Here is a 22,981-nt window from a genome sequence, read left to right as displayed (position 1 = left end):
ACGCATTTCCTACAAGGATTCAATTCCCCTTAATTTATACTTAACTACAAATAAAACTTTTCTCCCATAAATGAGACTTACAATTGCATTTTCATCGCACTTAAACCGTATGGTTGTTGTTTTATTGCGAATTCCATCAGGACATTGGTCCCCACTTTCATACTGCAGGATGAGCAGACCTGGCTGCTCCCACCTGGGTCCAGCAGACACCTCCCCAAGACTGGTGTACTTGCTGCCATCCTTCAGGCAGGCAGCTGCTCTGAAGGGACAATCCCAGCTGCCTACAGAGAGACACAGGTTTAAAGAAATGTCTGAGAGAATCAACCTACAAATGTCAAAATCATTCCATGAACCACTCCTCTTCCACTCCACCCCCCCAAAAGAAAAAAACACCCATCATGTAGGAACACAGCAACAGAAGTCTGGAACATAAAACAGAATGCTGGAAAAACTCAGCAGGTCAGGCAGCATCTGTGGCAGCAAAAGGTGTTGTTGGTTGCTGTTGTGGGTCGAGACCCTGCATCAGGTTGTAGAGAGGTGTAAGACTTATTCAAAGTGGGCATGCCTTGGAGAGAATTCACAGTACAGCAGTAGTATGAAGACAACAGAGCATCTTCATACAAGAACAGGTGGTGGCTATTTAGCCCTTTCAATTTGTTCCATTACAGTTGAAGCACAAGTTACATGTGGGATGTGTTCCTGAAACTGTAACAAGGCATCAAGTCTATAAAAAGGAGGATTGAGACTTGGTACTATAATCTGAAAAGCTTTTCTCAAAGAGATATTTAAGAGCAATTAATGGAATTAAGAGCCTCATTACTCACAAATTTCATCTCTAGAGGTAGGTAGATCTTTTACTGCTTCACATGCCCAGTATCTTCCTGGCACAGGTCCATCAACAACTTTCTTTGATGCCATTTTCAAGAGTATGGAAGCTGAAAGCTAACTGACTGGTGCCAAAACAAATCATTGCTGTACTATGTACCATGGAAAGTGAAGTAGGTGAGCCAGAGTCAAGAGATTGGTCACATTATAGAATTGGAAACTGCACCCTGGGAGACCCACTGCATATCATGGTTGATCTGTGACCTAATTCCACAAAACCATTTCCCCTCAGTATTCCTCAATAGACATAGATAGAGTAGGAAGTCAGGGGTGGAAATGTCAAATGCTAGAGGACATATGTTTAATGCGAGAGGGGGAAGTTTGAGATTTACAAGGCTTTTTTTTAATTTAAAAAAAAACATACCAGCAGAAGTGGTAGAAGCAGATACAATAGCAACATTTAAGAGGCACTTAGACACATGAACAGGCAGGGAATAGAGGGATATGGACCACGTACAGGCAGATGGGATTAGTTCAAATTAGCATCAGGGTCAGCACAGGCATCGTGGGCCAAAGGACCTGCTCCTGTGCAGTACTGTCCTATGTTCTAACCCCATCATTACAAACACCAAAGAATGGTTCTACATTAGCCCAAGGTTCGTCGTCCTATCGCATGGACTCACCATTCTGTGGAACCAATGACTTGCAGACATTGATGTAGTACTTCTGCCCAACACCTGGCTGCTGCTCTATCTCCCAGTTCTCTTGGGACTGTGATAAAGAGGAGAGGTCATAGGAATTCCCATCGCTGTCCCTGAAAGAGAAATTATACATTTTAAGTTGTCTTGCATGGGTTTACACGTGTGCTAGGGCAGTGTTATTTCTCACTACAAACAGAAAGGATATTCAACTGCAAATAAAAAAAAATGGGATCCTGATAAAATAAAGTGGTTGAAAAGTTCATGCAGTAGAATGAAAAGGGTTGGTCCAATAAATGGAAAGATAAATGCATTACCGTGTTCTGAATCTATCAATCAGTGGGCAGAGCAATGGAGAGCGAATCCTCCTTTGCAGTATACAAGGACAATGCCCAGTGGCAATCCAGCGTTCTGTTCTGGAGCCTTGTCTTGAAGATATAATGGGGAAATCTAAGATCCAATGTTGTAGAGATACAAGAGGGATTTTTAAGACTACAGCTCCTCCTCAGGTTACAACAGGGTTCTGTTCCCGAGAATCGTTCGTAACCCAAACAGTCGCAAGTCAGAAATAAGCCACCTGGCAATATATCTAAATAAAAAAATAGGCCAACCAAGACAACATGTAGTTAAACTGGGACATTTAGCTAAACCAGATTTCTCTGCAAGACGCAATGATATTGCCATGAACCGAGTTCCTACATGGGAGAAGATGCCTGCAGCCCTGTAGCAGCCAGCAAATCCACCCCATCAGTCTCCCAAAATGCTGGATCGTATGTACAGGCTGCACTCATATCAGGCGTTCATTGCCTGGGGAGGACCTGTATTTGTCACACATTCAAATTCCAAATCAAAATTTCTCCAACCTTGGAAAGGCACAATTGCTGCTCAAACTGGTCAGGTTTTACGTAACCGGTCCCCTACCACTCCATCACCCAGAATCACCAGTACACTCCTCACATCCACACTTACCCGTTCAGGGTGAGAAGGGTCTACCCTGCATTGTGGACTTTGGTTTAAATGAAACTGGGGGGTATGGGGAGAGCATCCTCCTTTCTCCTGACCTATACTCTCACTACAGATGGTCCATCTAAAGCCAAAACTGGCAAAGTCCCAGCACAGTTTTGTCTGCAAAAAACTTGGATTTTAAATGGTTCTGACATTTACTAATAAACTTCAAAGTTTAAAAGATAACTAAAACTACTGAAAATATCCAAAAACATTAAACTAGATGAAAATTTAAGAATAGGTTCAACTTTTGCTTCTTATCCCTACAACACTGGATCCAAGAGATAATAAAACAAAAACAGAAAATGCTGGCAGCATTCAGCCGGTCAGGACACATCTGAGGGAAAAGAAACAGAGTTAACATTTCAGATTGAAGACACTTTGTTAATTCTGACAAAGGATCTTCCACCTGCAAGGTTAGTTCCATTTCTCTTCTCATAGATGTGTACTGCCAGGATTTTCTGTTTTTGTTTTAGATGTCCAGCATCTGCAGGTTTTTATTTTGATTTTCAGATCCAAGAGATAGCTTGCCAATATAAAAGAAAGGCAAGGTTCCGGAATTGAACTTGAAATTACCTCTAAATATTGTCAGTTGAGTTTCTTTAGGACTGCAAAGGAGAGTTCCTCCCTTGTTGCAATGCACATTGGCATTCAGAATACCAGATCTATAGGTCCTGGATCTCTGTGCTTGATAGAACTGGCAGGATAGAGTCCCTGGTGCCCCCACTCCCATTTCAACAGATAAATGACAGCAGCGCCAGAACCACCAGTGTTCACCAGACACATCCAAGCTATAAACACTTCACCCTTACAGCAAAGCCTACTGCTATATTAGCCCTCCAACGAATGCACTACAGCACACTAGAATCCAACTTACAATTCAATAATCAATTCAATTAATTAATTTTAACAATTACACTTAAATATTTCTGCATTAACCAGAACGTTATTAAAAAAACATACCTTACAGTACATTCAATAGATCTGAAAGGTGGGCAAGCATATGACGTATGCCACTCAAAGAGGTATGTGCAGTCTGGGGTTTCCCTCAGAAACACTGGCTTGCCCTGTGAAAAGAGGACAGAATGCAAACTCTTATACTTTAAACAGAAAGCCTGAGGTTTGCAATTTTATACTGTTCTTAATGCACAAGAATTGGGTCCTGCTGGAGATTGGCACCAAAGTTCATAGCAAGCTGCATTTATTATTTTTCATTTTGCATCAGGCCATATTCAACTTAAAAGTAATATATCCCTATAAACAGCCAAAGAGTTGCTATAACCAATTCACACATTTTTATTTAATTGAGCCTGCCAATAAAAACAAAAGAAATTTAAAAAATTGAAAGCATGTCCACAAAATACTTTCTGGAGGTGGGTGGGGGGGCAGGAAGTTTCTGATAAAATTAAAGTAATTCTCTAGGCAGCATGGCCTGATCCAATAAAGGCAAAGCAACCAGGGAGGTTTCATTATTAGTCTGTCTGCAATGATCTGAGCAATTCTCCATATTTGACATAACAATCCAGTGTCTGCTAAGGACATTTTTTAATTGGCATGGGAACTGAAAAAGCTGGAAATATTCAGGTCAGGCAGTACATCTCTCTCTACAGAGAGAATATTTTAGGTTGATGACCTTTCACCTGAACAGTTATGACGAAAGGTCAAACTTGTAGATTAACTGTACATTCCCACAAATGTTGCCTGACCTGTTGAGTATTTATAGCATTTTCTATTTCTAAGATCTATAGCACCTAAAGTTTTAGCTTTAATTTTTTTTTTTACTGGCACTGGACTCCATGAGGGATGGATTTGGCTTCGCTCTTCTGCATTAACTTTGTTATTGCTGCATTTAGTCTTGAATGCTTAATGCTCTGTTAATCCATCATCCTGTTGCTCATATCAATGCATCTAAACTGCTTCACAACATGAGCTTGTCTGTGCAGAGTAAACCCCCAGTTTCATCAGGGTAGTGCCAACCAATGAAGATCCAGTCCAGATGCTGCACTGATTGTCTCAGGACAATATTTGCCTGATAGTCTCTCCCAGCTGCTGAAATTCAGAGACAACTTGCACTGAGGTCATGCAGGTCGTAGCTCTCCCACCTTGAAATAGAAAATGGAAGGCACACTAGTGATATTTCACATTCTTAATTGAAAACAGTTTGCTTGTCTAGAGTTGCTTTTGTAAACTTCATGCAATATAAAATTAAACAGCAGCATTAAATCAGTGTGCAATAGCAAGTTACTTACTGGAGTTTGCCTGTGGTCACAGTAGAACAGGATGGCTGTTGATCGTTCGTAGATTCTATGGCAAACATCCCCTCTGGTATAGTTTATCATTATCAATCCATCTTCATAGGTTAGCTTCTGAGTAAATCGTCCTTTTTTAAAAGAAGTTATATTAATATCCACCACAATCAGGACAGAGCAACTGGTTAAGAAGGGCCAAGATGAGGCAACTTAAAACTAGGCTATTTAGATTGTCAAGTAATTTCAAATAATGTGATCGAAAAAAATATACAAATGGCTATTCCAATGACAGTAACAAATTGAACATGAAACAGTAACTCTTTCTCTTGCAGCAGATGCTGCCTGGCATGGAGTATTTTCAGCATTTGTTTCAATGTTTCAGATTTCCAGCACCTACGGTTTTTTTTATTTTTCCAGCGTGTTCATACTTAGCCATCTTACATAATGGCCTGAATGCAATCTTCTGTAAAAGATTCTCAACATCAATTTCTACAGAGTGAATCACAACTTTGAGGTAAAAATGCTTGAACTTAAAGGTTCTGATGTAGAATATCAGACTGAATGACTAGGATTCCCCAGATTGATAAATTTGACTTTGTACTCTCTGTATAGCAAGAATTAAATTAGCAACATCAATACATAACATGCCCACTGTAATCACACAGCAAACTGCTCAGAAGTTGGTAGGTTGGCCTTACAGTTGTAATTTCAACCCAAAGCTTATGTTCCCTAGATATCCCAAGATACTTTGTACTGTATACAAGACACTAGAAGAAAATGAAATTAACAGACAAATGAGAATGTCAATTCTGTTCTTCCTCAGTAACAAACAGAAACTATCAGGTTGCGCTGTGCATTACCTACACTGGGGAAACATTGCCCTCTACAGAATAGAGGTCTTTGTACAGCTGATGAAATCACTGGACAACGATCTCCAAATGTACATTGCTAATGAGCAGGTAACTGCAACTCCATCTATGAGCCCAGAGTTACAGATCTTCCTTGTGGACTGCCAGAGTCCAGACCAAGACCTGCAAGGAAACAGGGCAAGTTTGAACCTCCATCAGATGAGGGGACATGAAGCTCCCACGGGAAGGATGACTCCACACTAGTAAAGAATTAGCAAGGTGGGAGGAGACTCAACCTAGGAAGTGGAGATGTTGGACTGCATTCTGCTGCGTATTCTGCTGGGAAACAGGCTCAGATGTGTCAGGACTATTCCCATCATTCTTGATGTTTGACCTACATCTGTGCTTGCTACTTTCAAACTTCCCACTGGTTAATCAATACAAACCATTTTTATTATAAAGCATCAAGTTACATCACTGTATACAAGCAGAATGCCAAGGCTTCCCTTTTTGGGTCAATGATAAACCTTTGGGGAATGACCTGCTTCCATTTACCAAAACCATTGTTTACGTTCTTCCTCTTCAAGAGGAAAATAAACATCTTTCCTAGAAAAGTCTCAGCTGGCATGTATCAATACATTAGAGGAAAATCATACCAGCAATCTTGTGATTATTTCCTTTTATCTGACATGCTGAAACTGCATCTGCCTGACTGCCCGCATCATCTCCACACCTGATGTCTCTTAAGCGGTCACAAACACGGAAGTAGTACGTGTAGTCATCAACTTTAATCTGATAATTTTCATTTGCAAGTGAGTGCAGGTCAAGTACATAACCATACTTGGGGTCCTTAACTTGGCAATTTTCACCTGTAGGAGCAAGAACATTCTTGTTAGTGACACATTATACAATCTACCACCTCCAATTTATGCTTCATACCTTTGTAGTTTGCATTATTCAGATTTAAGACCTTCATTTCAGTTTAAACTGAACACCCCCTTCTTTTGCTATTCCCCAAATGCCCCTTAACTCTACAGAATCTAAAATAGCTTCATTCTTTGTCAATTCCTCAACATGCTGATCTAAAAAATCTCTTGCATTTATCGCAAATTCATCCTCCACACTATTGCAATTTATTTCTATATACAGAAAACAGGGCAATACACCCCAGTCCATGAATTGTGCTGAAATAGCCCAAGATGAAAGCAACCTAAAAGTCTTTGTAAACATGTAATGCATGATGGGAATATTGAAGTATAGTCAGAAGTCATCATGGAACAGATGAGAGTACTGTATCCAGTTCCCATACAGTTATCAAGACTCAACTATAAAGAAAGACACAGGTCAAACTTCAGCCTTGACATGAAGTGCCAGAGGGAGATATAAAGTTTAAACTGTAAGTTAATTGAATAAAGCAGATTTCAAGTATAAAGGAATTAATCAATGACTCCCAACTGGTTTTTCAAGGTTCCCTGCAGAGTTGGTCCTGATAGGCAGAAATGAATGGCCTTCACAGAATATGATTTAACTTAGAAATTAGTTATACTGTTGTATGCACAAACTTTTACCTTGGGCCCTACGAATTGGACATGCAGCAGGAGTACGCCACACAAAAAGAAACTCGCACTCATCATCATCTTCAAATACTGGGGAACCCTGCCGCGGAAGAAAGCAAATTTAGCAAGGCAACTCTGAAAAGCACATCCTCTAGAGACAGTTCCTGAAAATCTTCTCCCCTGATCAAGAACAAAGTTTACCTACTTAGAAACAAATTTAAAATGGTATTGGTTTATTATTGTCACTTGTACTGAGGTACAATGAAAAACTTGTCTTACAAACTGATCTTACAGGTCAATTCATTACACAGTGCAGTTACATCAAGTTAGTACAGAGTGCATTGATGTAGTGCAGGTAAAAAAAACAGTAACAGTACAGAGTAAAGTGTCACAGCTACAGAGGAAGTGCAGTGCAATGCGATAAGGTGCAAGGTCACAACAAGGTAGATCGTGAGGTCATAGTCCATCTCATTGTATAAGGGAACTGTTCAATAGTCTTATCACAGTGGGGTAGAAGCTGTCCTTAAGTCTGGTGGTACGTGCCCTCAGGCTCCTGTATCTTCTACCCGATGGAAGAGTAGAGAAGAGAGAATGTCCTGGGTGGGTGGGGTCTGTTATGGACTCGGTGAATGTCCCTTTAAGAGAGCGCGCGCACACGCGCGCTTACATCAACAAAAGTTAAAGGACATAATGACATTGTTGAAGAGGTCAGTCGAAGTCAGAGGAGAGAGAGAAAGAGGGAAAAAGGGAGAGAGACACCAGCCTGCTAGTTTCTCTATCGATGGATGAGAAACAGTAACTGTGTCTGTTACTATAATCCACGTATGGAAATTGGGAGTAATCCGGTGGAGTTCACTTTGTTGCTGACCTGTAGAAGGAAACAGGTATTTGTGTGGACGACCACGATTGGGATGCTTTTCGGGATGAGGAAGTCACTACCGAGTAAACACTGAGGTGTCGTTTGGGTTCCATCGTGGAACATTTGGACTTCGTAATTACTCTCCCTATGTTCTCTACATCTACGTTTTATCTTCAGACAACGGTGGTTGTTGAAGAAGCCTTTGCCCATGTTTCACCTTATACCTTGCGGAACTGAACTTTAAGAACCATTCCTGGACTTGGAGTTTGGGACTTTGCCACAAGCACACGAAGAGTTTAGTTTTTGGGGTTAATGTTCAAGGTTTAACATATTTACTTCTAACATACTAACATTTTTACTTTTATTTTTCTTATTATCATAAGTACTGATTAATAAAATAGTTTTTAAACACTGAATCATGACTTAGTGTGTTTCTTTTGTTGCTGGTTCGTAACAGGTCTTTGATTATGCTGGCTGCTACACCAAGACAACGAGGGGTAAAGACAGAGTCCAAGGAGGGGAGACTGGTGTCCGTAATGCGCTGGGCTGTGGTAAAATGGCATCAATACACAGGAATTTCAGCTGAGTGGAGAACAGGGAAGCTGCAATTATTCTCCTTCAAGGAAATTTCTGAAACACTCAAAATCATGAATTTTGATAGTGCATTAAATGAAGAAAGGTGTTCCCACTTGCAAGAGCTGAGGTAATCAGATTTAATGGAATTTCTAAAGGAACTAGAGGGTTCTCAGAATTAAGATTTTTTCTAAACAAAGTTGGTGACCTAGAATGCACTCTCTGACAGTACCACAAAAACAGATTTAATAGTGATTTTCGAAAGGGAAATTAATATATACTTCAGAAGGATACATTGGTAGGGCTATGGGGAGGAGCAGGGAAGTATTATTTCAAAGCTATTTGGGCTAAACATCTTCCCTCTGACAGGTGTTGCTATGAAACTAAAGGACAATTGAATTCCTCCCTCGCCAAAGGAATATCACAGAAGGGAAACCCATAACCAAGAGCAAATTTATTTGACAAAGGTTAGCCCTGCAGCCTGATGTGCTTGGTTCAAGTTGACTAGGTTGCAATGTCATACAGACGGAATCTAAAAACGTCATCAAACATTCAAGGCAAGTGTCATTATTTTATTGCTGTAGTTAGCTGACAGTTTCAAGTTAACAGGACAGGGAGGGTACCTCCCATCGGGCAAATACAAAGCCAGTTCACCCTCTTTCCTGGGCAGGGGTCAAGGTGCAGTGAGCAGCTACATTGAATGGTTGCATAAAAACAATGGCAAGAAAACTAATAGACCAGGTAAATTGGTAATCTAAGTTTTAACCAGTTTAACTTCGATAACATTGTCGCAATCATGTACAAGTGACTAAAACTTAACGTGGTGCAAAGTAGTCACAGTTATGATTGGGCAAGCGAGCTAAAGTATAAACAATGCATCTGAAAAATACTACAAGAGAGTCAAACATGATCATAGATTTCTGACAATGTCAGACACCCAAATCAACACTTCACACTAGTGCAGGAAGTCTTCCTAGAAACCAGGCTTTGAATGTTAAACTCCAAGTTGTATCATTCACTGCACATCAATACAACTTACTGCATTTCTCACAATTTATCAATTACATATTCTAAAACATATAGGAAAATACACAAACTTACTGGGACTTCACCGCACTGGAAGAGAATACGTGTAGAATAGCGCTGATTGCCTTTGCACTTGTCACCGTTCCGATAGACAATACTGAGGGAACCATCAGTCCCAGCTTGTGGACGCATCTGAACGTAACCCAAGTTCTGACTCTTATCAGCATACTTTACACAAGATCCTATAGCACCACCTGCAGAGCAAAACCAATGCATTTAAAATGCATCTTCTACTCACTGGCTTTCACCCAGCTTTAAAATCCTTCTCATTGTTCATATAAAAGGGAGGAACCTACAGACTGTAGCTGGATAAGCCAGAAGCAGCAACCACTAAGCATTGTTACACAGAGGCAGAGGACAAGAGACAAATACAAGCACAGTGTATACTAGTATTCATCCCTGCTCTCAATGTGGTTTTGTCTGCCTGCACATCATCCAACCAGAAAAGAAACAAGAACATTGTACTTAAAGCCTTGTCTGGTGCCACATCAGTTTGACCAATCAAGGACTTTTACTTGGATCTCCACAAACGGCAAGGTAGGAAAAAAATCTTGCTTTCATTAAAGGAGAACAAGTCAAATAGATTGTTGGGATCCAATTTCAAGATGGATATTATGAAACAAAGTGCCTTCTGAAAGTATGTAAACTAATCATGGAAGACAAAAAAAAGAGACAACTGTGGGAGCTGGGTTTCATTTGATGGTTTGGATTTTGCTCGTGTTTCAAGTTGGGATGCTACAATAGGCAGAACAAAAGGTGTTAATGCCCACCACTGAACCAACTGCTCCCATTTAGTACCTCAAGTTTGATTCATGAATGTTTTTAAGGCAGAGGACTGTTCATTACAACAGCATTGGGCTTGGGTCCAAACACCTTGAATGCAAATAGATATAAAATTTGACCCCATAATTAAAGGCAGCATTTCCTTTATTGGGGGGGGGGGGGGGGGGGGGGGGAGATTCAGTGGGAAAGCTGCCTTTCTGGAGCAATGTACGAGAAGGAAATGAAGAAATCAACTGCAGGTAAACCATATACCACCTCAACCATTCAGAAACTGAGGTTCAAATGTAACATATACAAGCACAGCATGCACCAGTATTCATCCTTGCTCTCAATGTGGTTTTGTCTGCCTGCACACCATTGAACCAGAAAAAAAACCAAGAACATCACTAAAGTTCATTTTAAATATAGTGCTACAGGACTTCTAGGAAGGTACCATCCTTTTGCACAAAGCCAGGTAGCATGCATTTGCACAGAAGCAAACAATGGAGTAAGGGGATGAGCAGTAAAGACTAAAACACTTTATAAATGAGGAAGGGTGCACTTAAAAGCCTTGTCTGGTGCCACATCAGATCAATTAAATGTGTTTGCAGTGCAGTTAAGTGCTTTCACTGTTGGAAGGTAGACATGGCAAAGATATTTACAGAAAGGTCTACCAACAACAAAAATGGCGAGACCATCTGTTGAAGTAGTGCTAATCATGGGATGTAGAGACATGTTATAATTCCCAACATGAAAGTTCACTCACCATCTGAGAAACAAAGGTAATGACCACTTTTGGTGGCCTTAGAGTACAAATAAATTTGCCACCAAATAGCTCAGATAAGTCCTTGCGCTTAAATGTGAAAGTTCACCACACAAATTGCATGCAACTCCATATCATCAGGGTTTACAGCACCCACTTACAGAAGGGACTGATGCCACAAACAGTTGATCTGCACAGCGGATCCAATTTATAAAATTTTTAAAACCAAGGATTTAAATTAAGACCATTTAAAAAAAAAATCTAGTCATTTTACTTACCTTATCCTCAAAGAACAAGATAAAACAAGTTAATGAGTTGAACAAAATTTTATTTGGAAGCTGCCACAGACAATTTAATCAACATCCAGCAATATGCAAGACATATCCTGCTCAACTTATTGGAGCTTTCTGCTTTCATCATTCGGGATGGATGGCAAGAGTTCACTGAATACCTACCAGTGTCTTTTGGAAAAATATTGAGGAAATGGAGGCAGGTCTTTCCCAAAGCAAAACTGTACAATTCCCAGGAATAAACAAAAGTGAAGCTATACCCTTTCACTTGTACGCTTAATAAAACAGCAATGGAAACTCTTTTAAAGAACGATAATAAACTGATTGGGGTCTCTTCCAAAGAGGAAGAGAGCTAATTTTCATAAATACCAATTTCAGTAACTGTAATCCCAGGAAACACAATGTGAAGTTCTGTGCTGCCTCAAGACATAGCTTCACGGAGATCAATGATCTTTTATGGTGTACACTCACCTGGACAACCATCAACTGGAGGCAAGGGTTTGCAGACATTTAGATAAAATGTACGTTTTTTCCCATCTTCAGCTGTGTCAACTGCAATCCAAGGATCTTTGTCCTTCGCAAGCTCACTCAGGTCATATTCATTGCCTTCTGCATCTGAAACCATCCAACAGTGCAAATTCACTACACAATCCAAAGTTCTGATAATTTGAAATAAAAGATTTTTGCAGAGGAACCAAGCTGCCAAATGTATTAAAGTTCCCAATTACAAGCATGAAACCAATTTTTTTTTTAACAGGCGAGATAAAGCTTCAACTCAATTCAGTTTTAATACATTGGTCTGTACTTTGCAATAAGAAAAAATTTGCACCCATTTTGGTGAATCAGGAGCAGCTTCCACCAATACAAGCAGTAAAGAGAATGATCAGAAAGTTCATCTGCTTGTCTTGCTCCTCCACAAAGCTTCTTTCATGAAAGACTACCTCAGAGAGGCAAGGTGTGAATGTACTTGCATTTAATCACTAGATAACCACCAAATGCGCCTCAAAAATTGAGGTCCATTTGTTTAGATGATTTTTTTTTAAGAAAATTGCTGAGTAAGGTCTTGAGCACCATCAGAACTCCACTGCCACTGAAAAGTTAAGCACGAGCTTCATTCTTTTGCATTTTCTGTACGGGAAGTTTATCTGAAACTATTATTGATGTCTCATCTCTCAATCCCATCTTTCTTCCCTTCTCTATTTCCTTCTGCACATTTTAGTGTTGAAGAAATACACTTGCTTTTTCTACTTTGAGGAAGGCACTGTTCTGAAGTGGATTTTTATAATCACAAACTGCTACATAAAGCTTTTCAATCTTATTCTGTGATGTTGCGTAATGAAATATTAATGGTATTCTTGTCACTCCTTTCAAAAACTGGGTCAGTACATACAGATGAGATACTTGGAACATTTAGTTACTTAACCCATTGTCCAATTTTAGATCACTCATGAATATAAACACACAACACGTTCATTGTACACCTTGCAAGAGTGCAGAATAAAGATTTTTCTTTTTGGCCAGATATCGACAATGGCCAGGCACCACAAAGCAACATTATCCAGCATATATAGTGTGTAGTGCATTGATGATTCAAAAGACTCTTTGAAGGTCCTTTTTCAAGTCTGATTTTTAAAAAAAAAGTTATGTGGGGAAAAAATTAACCTTACAAAGACAGTTCTTCAACTACACATTGATGAATTTTATGTAGCGAATAGGACAATTCCTCTCCTCCTACAAGCTCATACCAAGCTACTCGGGAGAAGCAACCCCTCCTTTATCGTTAGTTATGGATTTAATATTCAGCCTGCAAACTTTCCAAAAGGATGATTTTATTAACAGACATTTCCCAAACAGCATTAGAAATTCAGCAACATATTTATGATCTAATTATGAAAATACGTCCAGAGACACCTGATAAAATTAAGAATGAATGGGAAGGAGAATTCCAGATACTTTTACCTACAGAGACATGGAAGAAAATTCTTGAATTAGTTAGTACATCTTCAATGTGTGCCAGACACTCTTTGATACAATTTAAGGTGGTTCACAGGACCCATATGACGAAGGACAAGTTAGCCTGTTTTTATCACCATATAAATCCTATACGTGATAGATGTAATTCGGAGGTGGCTTCCCTGACACGTTTTGGTCCTGTCCTCTTTTGGAAAAATATTGGAAGGACATTTTCAACATTATTTCAACAGTATTGAATATTGATTTCCAACCTCACCCAATCACTGCAACTTTTGTATTACCAATGATGGAATCTGGCCACTTATCTGCTGCTGCTTGTCGTATGATTGCCTTTGTTGCACTAATGGCCAAGCGATCCATTTTGTTTAAATGGAAGGATCCAATACCCCCCTACCACTTTTCAATGGTTTTCTCAAACTGTATCATGTTTAAACTTAGAAAAAATTAGGAGTGGCACTGTTGATTCTTCGCTTAAATTTGAGGAAGTTTGGAGTCCATTTATTCAATATTTTCATATGAGATAGATCCCTTTTCAATAATCTTTGAATTTAGAGGAGTGGAGATGACGACATAATAATGCTCTTTGTTCATCGAGAAATATCAGTCCAGTTTTTTTTTCTTTTGAAATTTTTGTTTTAGTTTGTTTCGTTTTATTATAATTTTTTTTTCCCGATTTGGGTTTTTTTTATATTAGATTTTTCTTTCTCCTTTTGACTTTCTTTTTGTAATATTTTCATTTACCAAGAAACAATGGGGCCTAGAATTTTTTTTAATTCTTTATGATTATATATGTCATGATTGTCCTCCTGATCTCTTTGCATTACATGTATAATTACTGATGTTATATGTATTAATCTGAAAATTAATAAAAAGATTGTAAAAGAAAGAAGAAATTCAGCAACGTAGGGAGTTTACAACGCTCCAACCACCATCTTCTTGACAAAAGATTGGAGCACAATAGTCTAACTAGTGAATGACTTAATTACAAAGGGTTAAATATCACTTGCTTACCACTGACAAGACAAACAACTGGAGCAGGGAAACAAGCCAATGAAGTATAAAATTCAAAGATGGTGTCGTGGACGTGTGCCATAGTCCCAATTTCTTCTCTCAGAAAGGTGAGTCTTCCAGGATATGAATTAGTGTCACAGACAAAACGGATAATGAATGTATCCCACAATCCTGCACATTAAGTAATAAAGAAATTATGGAAACATTTGTACCACAAATTAAATAAGGCTTAGAATTGCAATGCATAGTTGTACAGCACAGGAACAGGCCCTTCGGCCCACCATGTCCATGCCAACCTTTTTGCCCATCTACACTGATCCCATTTGCCCACTTTATGTCTGTATCCTACTATGCATTGCCTAAATATCTCAGATGTAGTGAATGTATCTGATTTCCACCACCACCTGTCAGCAAATTCCAGATATCAACCACTGTGTAAAAAAAAATCTCCCCCAAGATTCTTAAAACTCCTTCTAAAACCTATAATATCTTATTTTTGATACCTCTACCATGGGAAAAAGATTCTGACTATCTACCCTATCCATACCTCAATTTTGTATACCTCTCAGGTCACCCTTCAGCTTCCTCCACTTCTGGGAAAACAAGCCCAGCCTCTCCAATCTCTCCTCATAACTAAAATCCTCCAATCCAGGCAACATCCTGGTGAATCTCCTTTGCACTCTCTCCAGAGCAACTACATTCTTCCTATAGTGTGGCGACTAGAACTGCACACGATACTCCAAGTGCAGTTTAACTAATGTTTTGTAAAGTTGCAACATAGCCTCCAAACTTTTATATTCTACGGTCTGACCTATGAAGGCAAGCACACCATATACCTCCCTCATCACCCTATCTAATGCCACTTTCAGGGAATATAGACTTGGACCCCTAGGTCCGTGTTCATCAACATTCCTTAGTGCCCTATCATTCAATCTGCATATCCTATCCCTATATGACATCACAAAATGCACCATCTTGCACTTGTCAGGATTAAACTCCATCTGCCAATGCTCTACCCAACTTTCCATTAGATTTATATTCTGTTGTAGCCTTAGGCAACTTTCCTTGCTATCCACAACACCACCAACTTTTGTGTAATCTGAAAACTTAATCATATAGAATATTAAACACATCTCTTGTATCCTTAGACGAAAGGACCATAGTTATGAAGCAAATATAACCAACTGGACAAAGGCTCATCCTGTTTGGAAGATATTTAAACAAAAATAGAGTCAAATTCCTAGTAGTCTAACACCTTAAGAGGTTAGGGTAAACAAAGCAGTTAACTGTGTAGGGTTCAAGAAACTTGTAAAACTGGATGGTTAGTAATTTGCATAAATGAAACAGTAAACATTTTGTTTGGGTTGGGGTGGTAGGTGGGGGGAGAGGGAAGAGAAGAAACCTGTAGCATCAGTCTTGACCATTAGAAACTGATATATCACAGGTATGGCTGAAACACTATTTAAGTGCCAGGTGTGGTTCAGCTGGTAGCACTCACTGGGAAAGACTGTAGGTTCCGTCCCCTTTGAGCATAGGGTACAAGCCAACACTGAAACCAAAAGAACAGCAGCTGCTAGGAATCTGAAATAAAAACATTGGGAATACTGGACAGGTCAGGACATCTCAATAATTAAATATCTTCACTAGAGAATTAGTGTTAGGCAAACTAATGGGGGTTAAAAGGCTGATAAATCCCCTAGCCCAGATGGCATGCATCCTACGATCCACAGTGAAATGGCTGCCTAGACAGTGGATGCACGAGTTATAATCTTCGAAAAATCCTTAGATTCTAGAGAAGATCTGGAGGATTGGAAAACTGCCAGTGTTACACCCCTTTTCAAAAAGAGAGGGAGGCAAAAAAGTGAAAATAGGCCAATTAGCCTAGCATTTATTGTTGGAAAAATGTTAAATCAATTAGGTAAAAACAACACCATTAGACAATCTTAACCTGAGTCAACGTGGCTTCATAAAAGAGAAATCATTACTTCAAGCTTATGACTTTGAGTCTTGACAAGAGTGAATGGAAGCCAACCAGGTGATGTATTTTTATGGTCTGACAAGGTGTCGCTCAAAAGGGGTAACATATTGGCATGGATAGGGTATTGGTGAACAGGCAGGAAGCAGTGAGTACAATGGGATACCACTGGAATCACAACTGTTTACGATATATTAATGGAGGAAGTGAATGCACAGTAACAAAATTTGCAGATGGTAATAGTGGTGGATGGAAGGCGAGTTGCCAGAAGGATACTAACAGTTTAGAGATATTGATAGGTTAAGGCAAGTAAGCAAAATTTGGTAAAATGAGCATAATGTGGGAAAATGCAAAGTTCATTTTGGAAAATACTTATTGGACAAATATTGCAGAAATCTGCAGAAGGAACTGGGAGGTTCTTGAGCATGACAAAAATAATACACAGGTACAACAGGTAATAGAGAAGCCACATGGAGCGCTGGCCAAGGAGGTTGGAATATGAAAGTCAGGAAGCATTTCTGGAACTGCACAAGGCACCAGTGAGACCACAGCTATAGTACAGTCAACAGATTTGGTTTTCTTACTTAAATATTTCATTGGAGGCAGTTCAGAGATACTCATTGGGATGAGCCTGAGTGTTGAGGGATTGCCTTGTGAGCAAAGATTAAATCAGCTGGGACTCCACTCATTGGGAGTTCAGAAGAATGAAGGGTAATCAGATTGAAGTAAGAGATTAAGGGGCCAGACCAAGGTAAAAGCCAAGAGAATGTACCCCTCTCATAGGAGTGTCCAGAACCTGAGGTCACAGTTGGAGAAATAAGGGCTGTCCTGAGATAAGGAAGAATTTCTTCTCTCAGGGTTTGCAAGTCTTTGCAATTTCTTAGCACAGAACGCTATGGGGGCAGAGCCCTTGCAGATGTTTAAGGCTGAACCAGACTTCTAATCAGTAAGGTTAGGGGAAAGGGTAGAAAAGTGGACCTGAGGAGTGTCAGAACTGCCAATATCCTATTGAATGGCAGACTCAAGGGGCTGAATGGCCTACTTCTGTTCCTCCCACATGATATTATCTGTAGAGAAACAAGCAGTGCTTCAGGACCTATTGTGATAATGTTTTAGTTCTGATGAAAGGTTGTTGACAAGAAATGTTAATTTTCTCACCCTCTACTGGCTAACCTGCTGAATATTTCCAGTACAGGAAGTCCCTGGGTTACGAACAAGTTCCGTTTGAGACTGTTCGTAACCCCATTTTGTATGCAACTCGGAACAGTGTCCACGCATGCGCACTTGGCCCGGGGGATCGCAGCCGCGCATGTGCACTTGGGCCGGGGATCACGGCCGCACACGGCCCCAGCCGTACATACGCACTTGGCCCGGGGTTCCCCAGCTGCATATGTGCGCACACGGCCCAGGGTTGGGCCAAAGAAGGTTTACCACCACCATGGTACGATCGGGGGCCGGGCCCGCTGGTTGGTTCATAAGTACGGGCGTTCGTAAGTCGGGGACTTCCTGTACATACTACTTTTATTCAAATCTGTCCTCTGATCTAAACTCAGCCCTTAAAAGGCAGCACAGCACTAAACGGGGAGGACAAATTTCAGGTGGCCCTGCTTAGTCTGCTTCCCTCAACCACATTTACAGGTTGAGCTACAGCAGCTGGCTCATCTGAAGGGAAAATATCATTTGGGCTTGAAGGCTGGCATGTACAAGTTGGGCAGAAAGGCCTATTTCAGCATTGTACACTATTCCTACCTTCGATTGTGCTCTTACCTGACTCTACCAACATTGTACCTTTGTATATAAGTGTTATGAGACCATCAGTAGAAACCTGAAATGCAGTTTCTGATCCAACTGGACGAGTTGGGTTCTGTCCATGCATTTCACACCCGGTTGCTGTCTTGTTTTCTATTTTACCACATTCATCTAAACCACCACAGATGTTGAGCTGTAAAAGTGAAATACATTTATATCACTAAAGATAAGTACTGCATTATACATTCAAAGTCCAGATCCATCAGAATTTAGTTTTCTCCATTAAAAGAAACACTAACCTAGTCAAAGGAGAGTTAGAATTTTACTCTGATGAAAGTTATGATAAGTGTAGTGATTAATGGCAGATCTTCCTACCCAATTTTGGGGGTAGTTAATGTGTGAGAGTACACTGTAGTCCACCCCAGGGTCAGAAACAAGGACCTTTTTGATATACATATTAACTAGGCCTGGCTACATAATGGTTAAATCCAGACAGTAGACCACATAATCCAAACTCAGTATTCAGTGCGGAGTCAGATACTAGGATTCACTGTAATGAAATGGGCAAGAACATAGCACTTTCATTTTAAAGCCAGGTGTCAAGCCACACAGTTTTTGGTAGGAAGTAATACAAACTCAATAGTGCATTTAAAGGTGGGGTGGGAGGGTGCACGAACAGAGACAACTCTGTTAAATGAGTAAATTGGGAAGTTGCCATTCAGGAAACCCCCTTTGTCAAAGTTGCATGAGAATGGTCTTATACTGAAGGACATGCCATTGAAGCCCAAGGAATAGATATAATATTCTGTACCAGGTCACCTGTACTAAATATCACGTCAATAAATGTAAATAAAAGTTTGGGCTTGTCCACGTAGCAGTTACAGGTTTTAATTACTGTTTAAACCTCATTAGCACCATAAATTAACATTTGAGATCTTGTTCTTACAGATTTTGACTAAGTATTAAATTTTTATCCACTTTTGAGCTAATTTCATATCTATAACCACATTCAGTATTGAATTAAATATTCTACCCAAGTCATGGCTCAGATATTTCACAGTTTATTAACAATTCTTCGCACAGGTTAACCAGTGTCATCTGTTCCTATTCTCAGGTCCCAGAGCTCTATAGAATGCCCAGCATTTCTCTGATCATTGGCTAAGAGGTATGAACACTTCTTGCAAAATTTAGCCCATTTCATTTGCAAATCAAAAAAATGAAGACAGTGGTATCTGAAACTTTGTGCTGTGAAGAATCCTCATTAAAATGTCTTGGCTCAGAACAGGCTTACATGCCGAAGGCCTTCACATAACAGATTAAAAAGTGTTCAGCCAGTTTTTCTTTAACTGAATAGTAGAATATAGTCTAAACTACATTAAAAGGATCACTGAAGGCAGAATGTTTCAGTTTGGTATTTCACACTTCTAAATATATAAATTCGTGAGAAGGTCCCACGTGCATTAATCCAACCTTAAATGTTACTTGGTTCCCAGTCACAGTGTAACCAGTGCTCGAAGCCAGAGGCAGAAAGTTGAAGACAAAACCAGTGTTAGGATCTTTAAATGAGCATTCCTAGAAAGAAAAGAAAATCAGGATGATATTTTAGTTCAGCAACCAGTTCTACAACAATACAAAGAAATATGTTTCAGAATACAACTCAACACCATTTCAATAAGTGTGGCCTTAGGCTTCAAACCCCCAGTCACTTCCATCTTTGTCATTGGTATCCTACATTGAGCTTCAATGGAACAATGCAAACTCGAGGAACAACAATTAATATTCCATGAAAGCATATTGCAACCTTTGAGAATCAATAATGAATTCAATCATTTCAGATAACCAGCCCTTCTTGTGTGTGTCAGAACTGGCCAGTTTCAATTTAAGGTTATCCATCTCAACTCAGTACTTCTCTTGCCACAAATGCTGCCTAACCTAATGGGCATTTACCACATTCTCTTGTGTTTCAGGTTTTCTGCAATTGCTATATTTTGCATCTCAGTACCAGCATATTCTTTTGTCTTTAATCCTCTAATTGATTCATCTATTAACTAGATAGCTCTAAAAATGTGTCACTACGTTTTCACTCTCCAGATGCTACCTGACTGGAACATTGCTAGCCACTAACAGGAGTGTCACTACATTTGATACTGATGGAATTCTGCATCAAATCTATATGGCATCACATCTTGCAATTACGAGTTACAAATTCAGTCTAATGTATCAAATGAGTTACACCCTTGTAAACAGTCTGACTGAAGTGGAAAGGGTTTGAGAGGAGGGATTCCATTCATTTTCTCATCTTGAAGCTTTCAGTCAGACACTGCATCTAATTTAGTATGAAATAGACTCACACACCAAGGTGGATATATACAGGCTAGCACCAATTAGTAAACATTGCAGGAAAAAGTCCAAGTTTTGGAATAAACATGATCAGATCAAGTGAAAGAAAAATAGAAAACGAGTCCCCCAGCATACATGGGAACGTCCTGGATTTTTCCCAAATTAAGGCCACTATAAATAGGAGATATCATTACTTCTGTAGATGGAGTCTGCTGCCAGAAAGGTATTGAGGTCAACTACATTCAGAAGTTCCCAGACAGAACCTACTCAGCTTGGTCTAGTCAGTGTGGCCACTGAGGGAGGAGCAGAGAAATCCCAGTACATGCAAGAGACCAGAATTGGAGAAAGACAGAGTTTGGTACTGGAGGTCATGGGAAAATAATAAGAGAAAAAGTGCTGGAAACTGTCAGCAGGTCAGGCAGCATCAATGGAGAGAGAAACAGGGGCAATGGTTCAGGCCTTTCCTCAGACATGGGAGAAGTTGGAAGTGAAACAATTTGTAGAGGGGGCAAGGGTGGAGAACAAATGTGAACATCTTTGATAGGATGAAGGCGGGAATGACATGCATGGTGGTGGTGCCACCAGCTGAGAGCAGATGGTAAAGGCTTGGCTGGAGATGACAAATGAAAGGTGAAATAGGAGATAAAACTAAATGCTGGCATGGGTAATGACCTGAAATTATTCAATTCTACTGAAGACCAAAAACTCCAGATACTGTAAATTTGACAAAAAACAGCAAATGCTGGAAGATACTCAGAAGATCAAGCAGCACTCCTAGAGGTTAAAACAAAGCTAATACCTCAAGATGAGCTTCTGGAAGTTTCATCAAATTGATGCTAATTTGATAAGCATTCTGATGAGCGGTCATAAACGTGAAAGTTAACTCAGCAGGTCAGGCAGCATCTGTGGAGAGAGAAACTGAGCATTTTCTATTGTTGAATTCACTGTTGAGTCAGACATGCTTTGTCAATAGATTAGGTGCTATTCCTCCAGCTTGATGGAAGTTCAAGAGACCAAAGACACCTGGGAATGGGATGGAGAACTAAAGTCCTTGCTGAACAGGGGTGCACCTGCAGAGAGGTCGCCCAATCTGAATCTGAGGAGATTGCATCATAAGCCCCAAGTACAGTACAATACACGACTGCTTCTCTGGAAGGTGTATCCAGGGTCTGGACCACAGGAAGGGAAGAGGCAAAGGAGCAGACGTTGCATCTCCACTATTTTCATGGGGAGGTGCCTTGAGAAGGGGATTGAGAATTGGAGGAGATTAAAGAGCAGAACAGACCCTTCTATGCCTAAGCAATTCAAGTACTAATGTCAAGAGGCAAGACCCTTAACAGTGTTGAAGAGCAGAGAGACCTTGGGGTGCAAGTCCATGACTCATTGAAAGTGGCTACACAGGTAGACAGGGTGGTTGAGAAGGCTTATGGAATGCTTGCATTTATTAATCGAGGTATTGAGTATAGGAGTCAAGTAGTTATGATGCATCTCTATAGAACTCTGGTTAGGCCGCATTTGAAGTATTGCGTGCGGTTCTGGTCACCTCACTATAGGAGGGATGTCGGGGCTTTAGAGAGGGTGCAGAGGAGGTTTACTAGGATGCTGCCTGGATTAGAGGGCATGTGTGCTATCAGCTGGACAAACTTGGGCTCTTTTCTCTGGAATGGCGGAAGCTGAGGGGTGATCTGTTGGAGATGTATAAGGTTGTGAGGGGCATAGATAGGGTGGACAAGCAATATCTTTTTCCCATCATTGAGCGATCCAATACCAGAGGGCATGCATTTAAGGTGAGGGGGTAGGTTCAGAACAGACTTGAGGGGTATGTTTTTGTTTTACTCAGAGTGGTAGATGCCTGGAATGCATTGCCTGATAAGGTGGTGGAGGTAAATGCACTGAAGGCTTTTAAGAGGGGCTTGGATGGGCACATGAATGAAAGGAAAATGGAGGAATATGGGCATTCTGTAGGTAGGAGGGATGAGCTATGTTGGCACAACATTGATAGAGAAGTCAAAAAGGGAAGAGTCAGATGGCCCGGGTGAAGGTGACAGTAGGATGGAATTCAATAAGTTCTCAAGCTCCGTACAAATACTGAAGTAGCATTGATAGTGGTTGAAGTATCAGAGGAGAGGGGCTTAAAAATGACTGAAACAAGGACTGTTCCCTGTATCCCACAAAGAGGTGAGCATGGTTTGGAGCCATGCAAGTTGCTTTGGTTTGGAGGAAGTGAGTGGAGTTAAAGGAGAAGTTGTTCAATGCAAGAACAAGTTTAGTTAGATATGATGAGGGACACTGGTTGGGCCTCTGATAATTAGACAGGAAGGGGCAAGACCATACGGGGATTTGAAACCAGAGTAATAGAACTGAAGCTTCGCCAGAGCAGGTCCTAATTTAAGTGTTCAAACATTGTCATGTATTTGA

General features: G+C 40.2%; 1 protein-coding gene across 1 annotated transcript in view; it reads right to left on the bottom strand.

Annotated features, from left to right (window-relative positions):
- Positions 1 to 22,981, bottom strand: part of igf2r (insulin-like growth factor 2 receptor) — a 118,213-nt gene that overhangs the window by 33,547 nt on the left and 61,685 nt on the right. Inside the window, exons 21-31 of the mRNA XM_052012070.1 lie at positions 19,694 to 19,795; positions 18,242 to 18,416; positions 14,500 to 14,670; positions 11,986 to 12,129; positions 9,715 to 9,893; positions 7,194 to 7,281; positions 6,282 to 6,494; positions 4,778 to 4,908; positions 3,492 to 3,595; positions 1,509 to 1,639; positions 82 to 281 (exon numbers count right to left, since the gene is read on the bottom strand). Of these exons, the coding sequence (XP_051868030.1) occupies positions 82 to 281; positions 1,509 to 1,639; positions 3,492 to 3,595; positions 4,778 to 4,908; positions 6,282 to 6,494; positions 7,194 to 7,281; positions 9,715 to 9,893; positions 11,986 to 12,129; positions 14,500 to 14,670; positions 18,242 to 18,416; positions 19,694 to 19,795 (1,638 nt within the window). The remainder of the gene's footprint in view (positions 1 to 81; positions 282 to 1,508; positions 1,640 to 3,491; positions 3,596 to 4,777; positions 4,909 to 6,281; positions 6,495 to 7,193; positions 7,282 to 9,714; positions 9,894 to 11,985; positions 12,130 to 14,499; positions 14,671 to 18,241; positions 18,417 to 19,693; positions 19,796 to 22,981) is intronic.

Source organism: Pristis pectinata, chromosome 3, assembly GCF_009764475.1.
Source record: "Pristis pectinata isolate sPriPec2 chromosome 3, sPriPec2.1.pri, whole genome shotgun sequence".
NCBI lineage: Eukaryota > Metazoa > Chordata > Chondrichthyes > Rhinopristiformes > Pristidae > Pristis > Pristis pectinata.
This window is presented reverse-complemented; position numbering and strand designations above follow the sequence as displayed.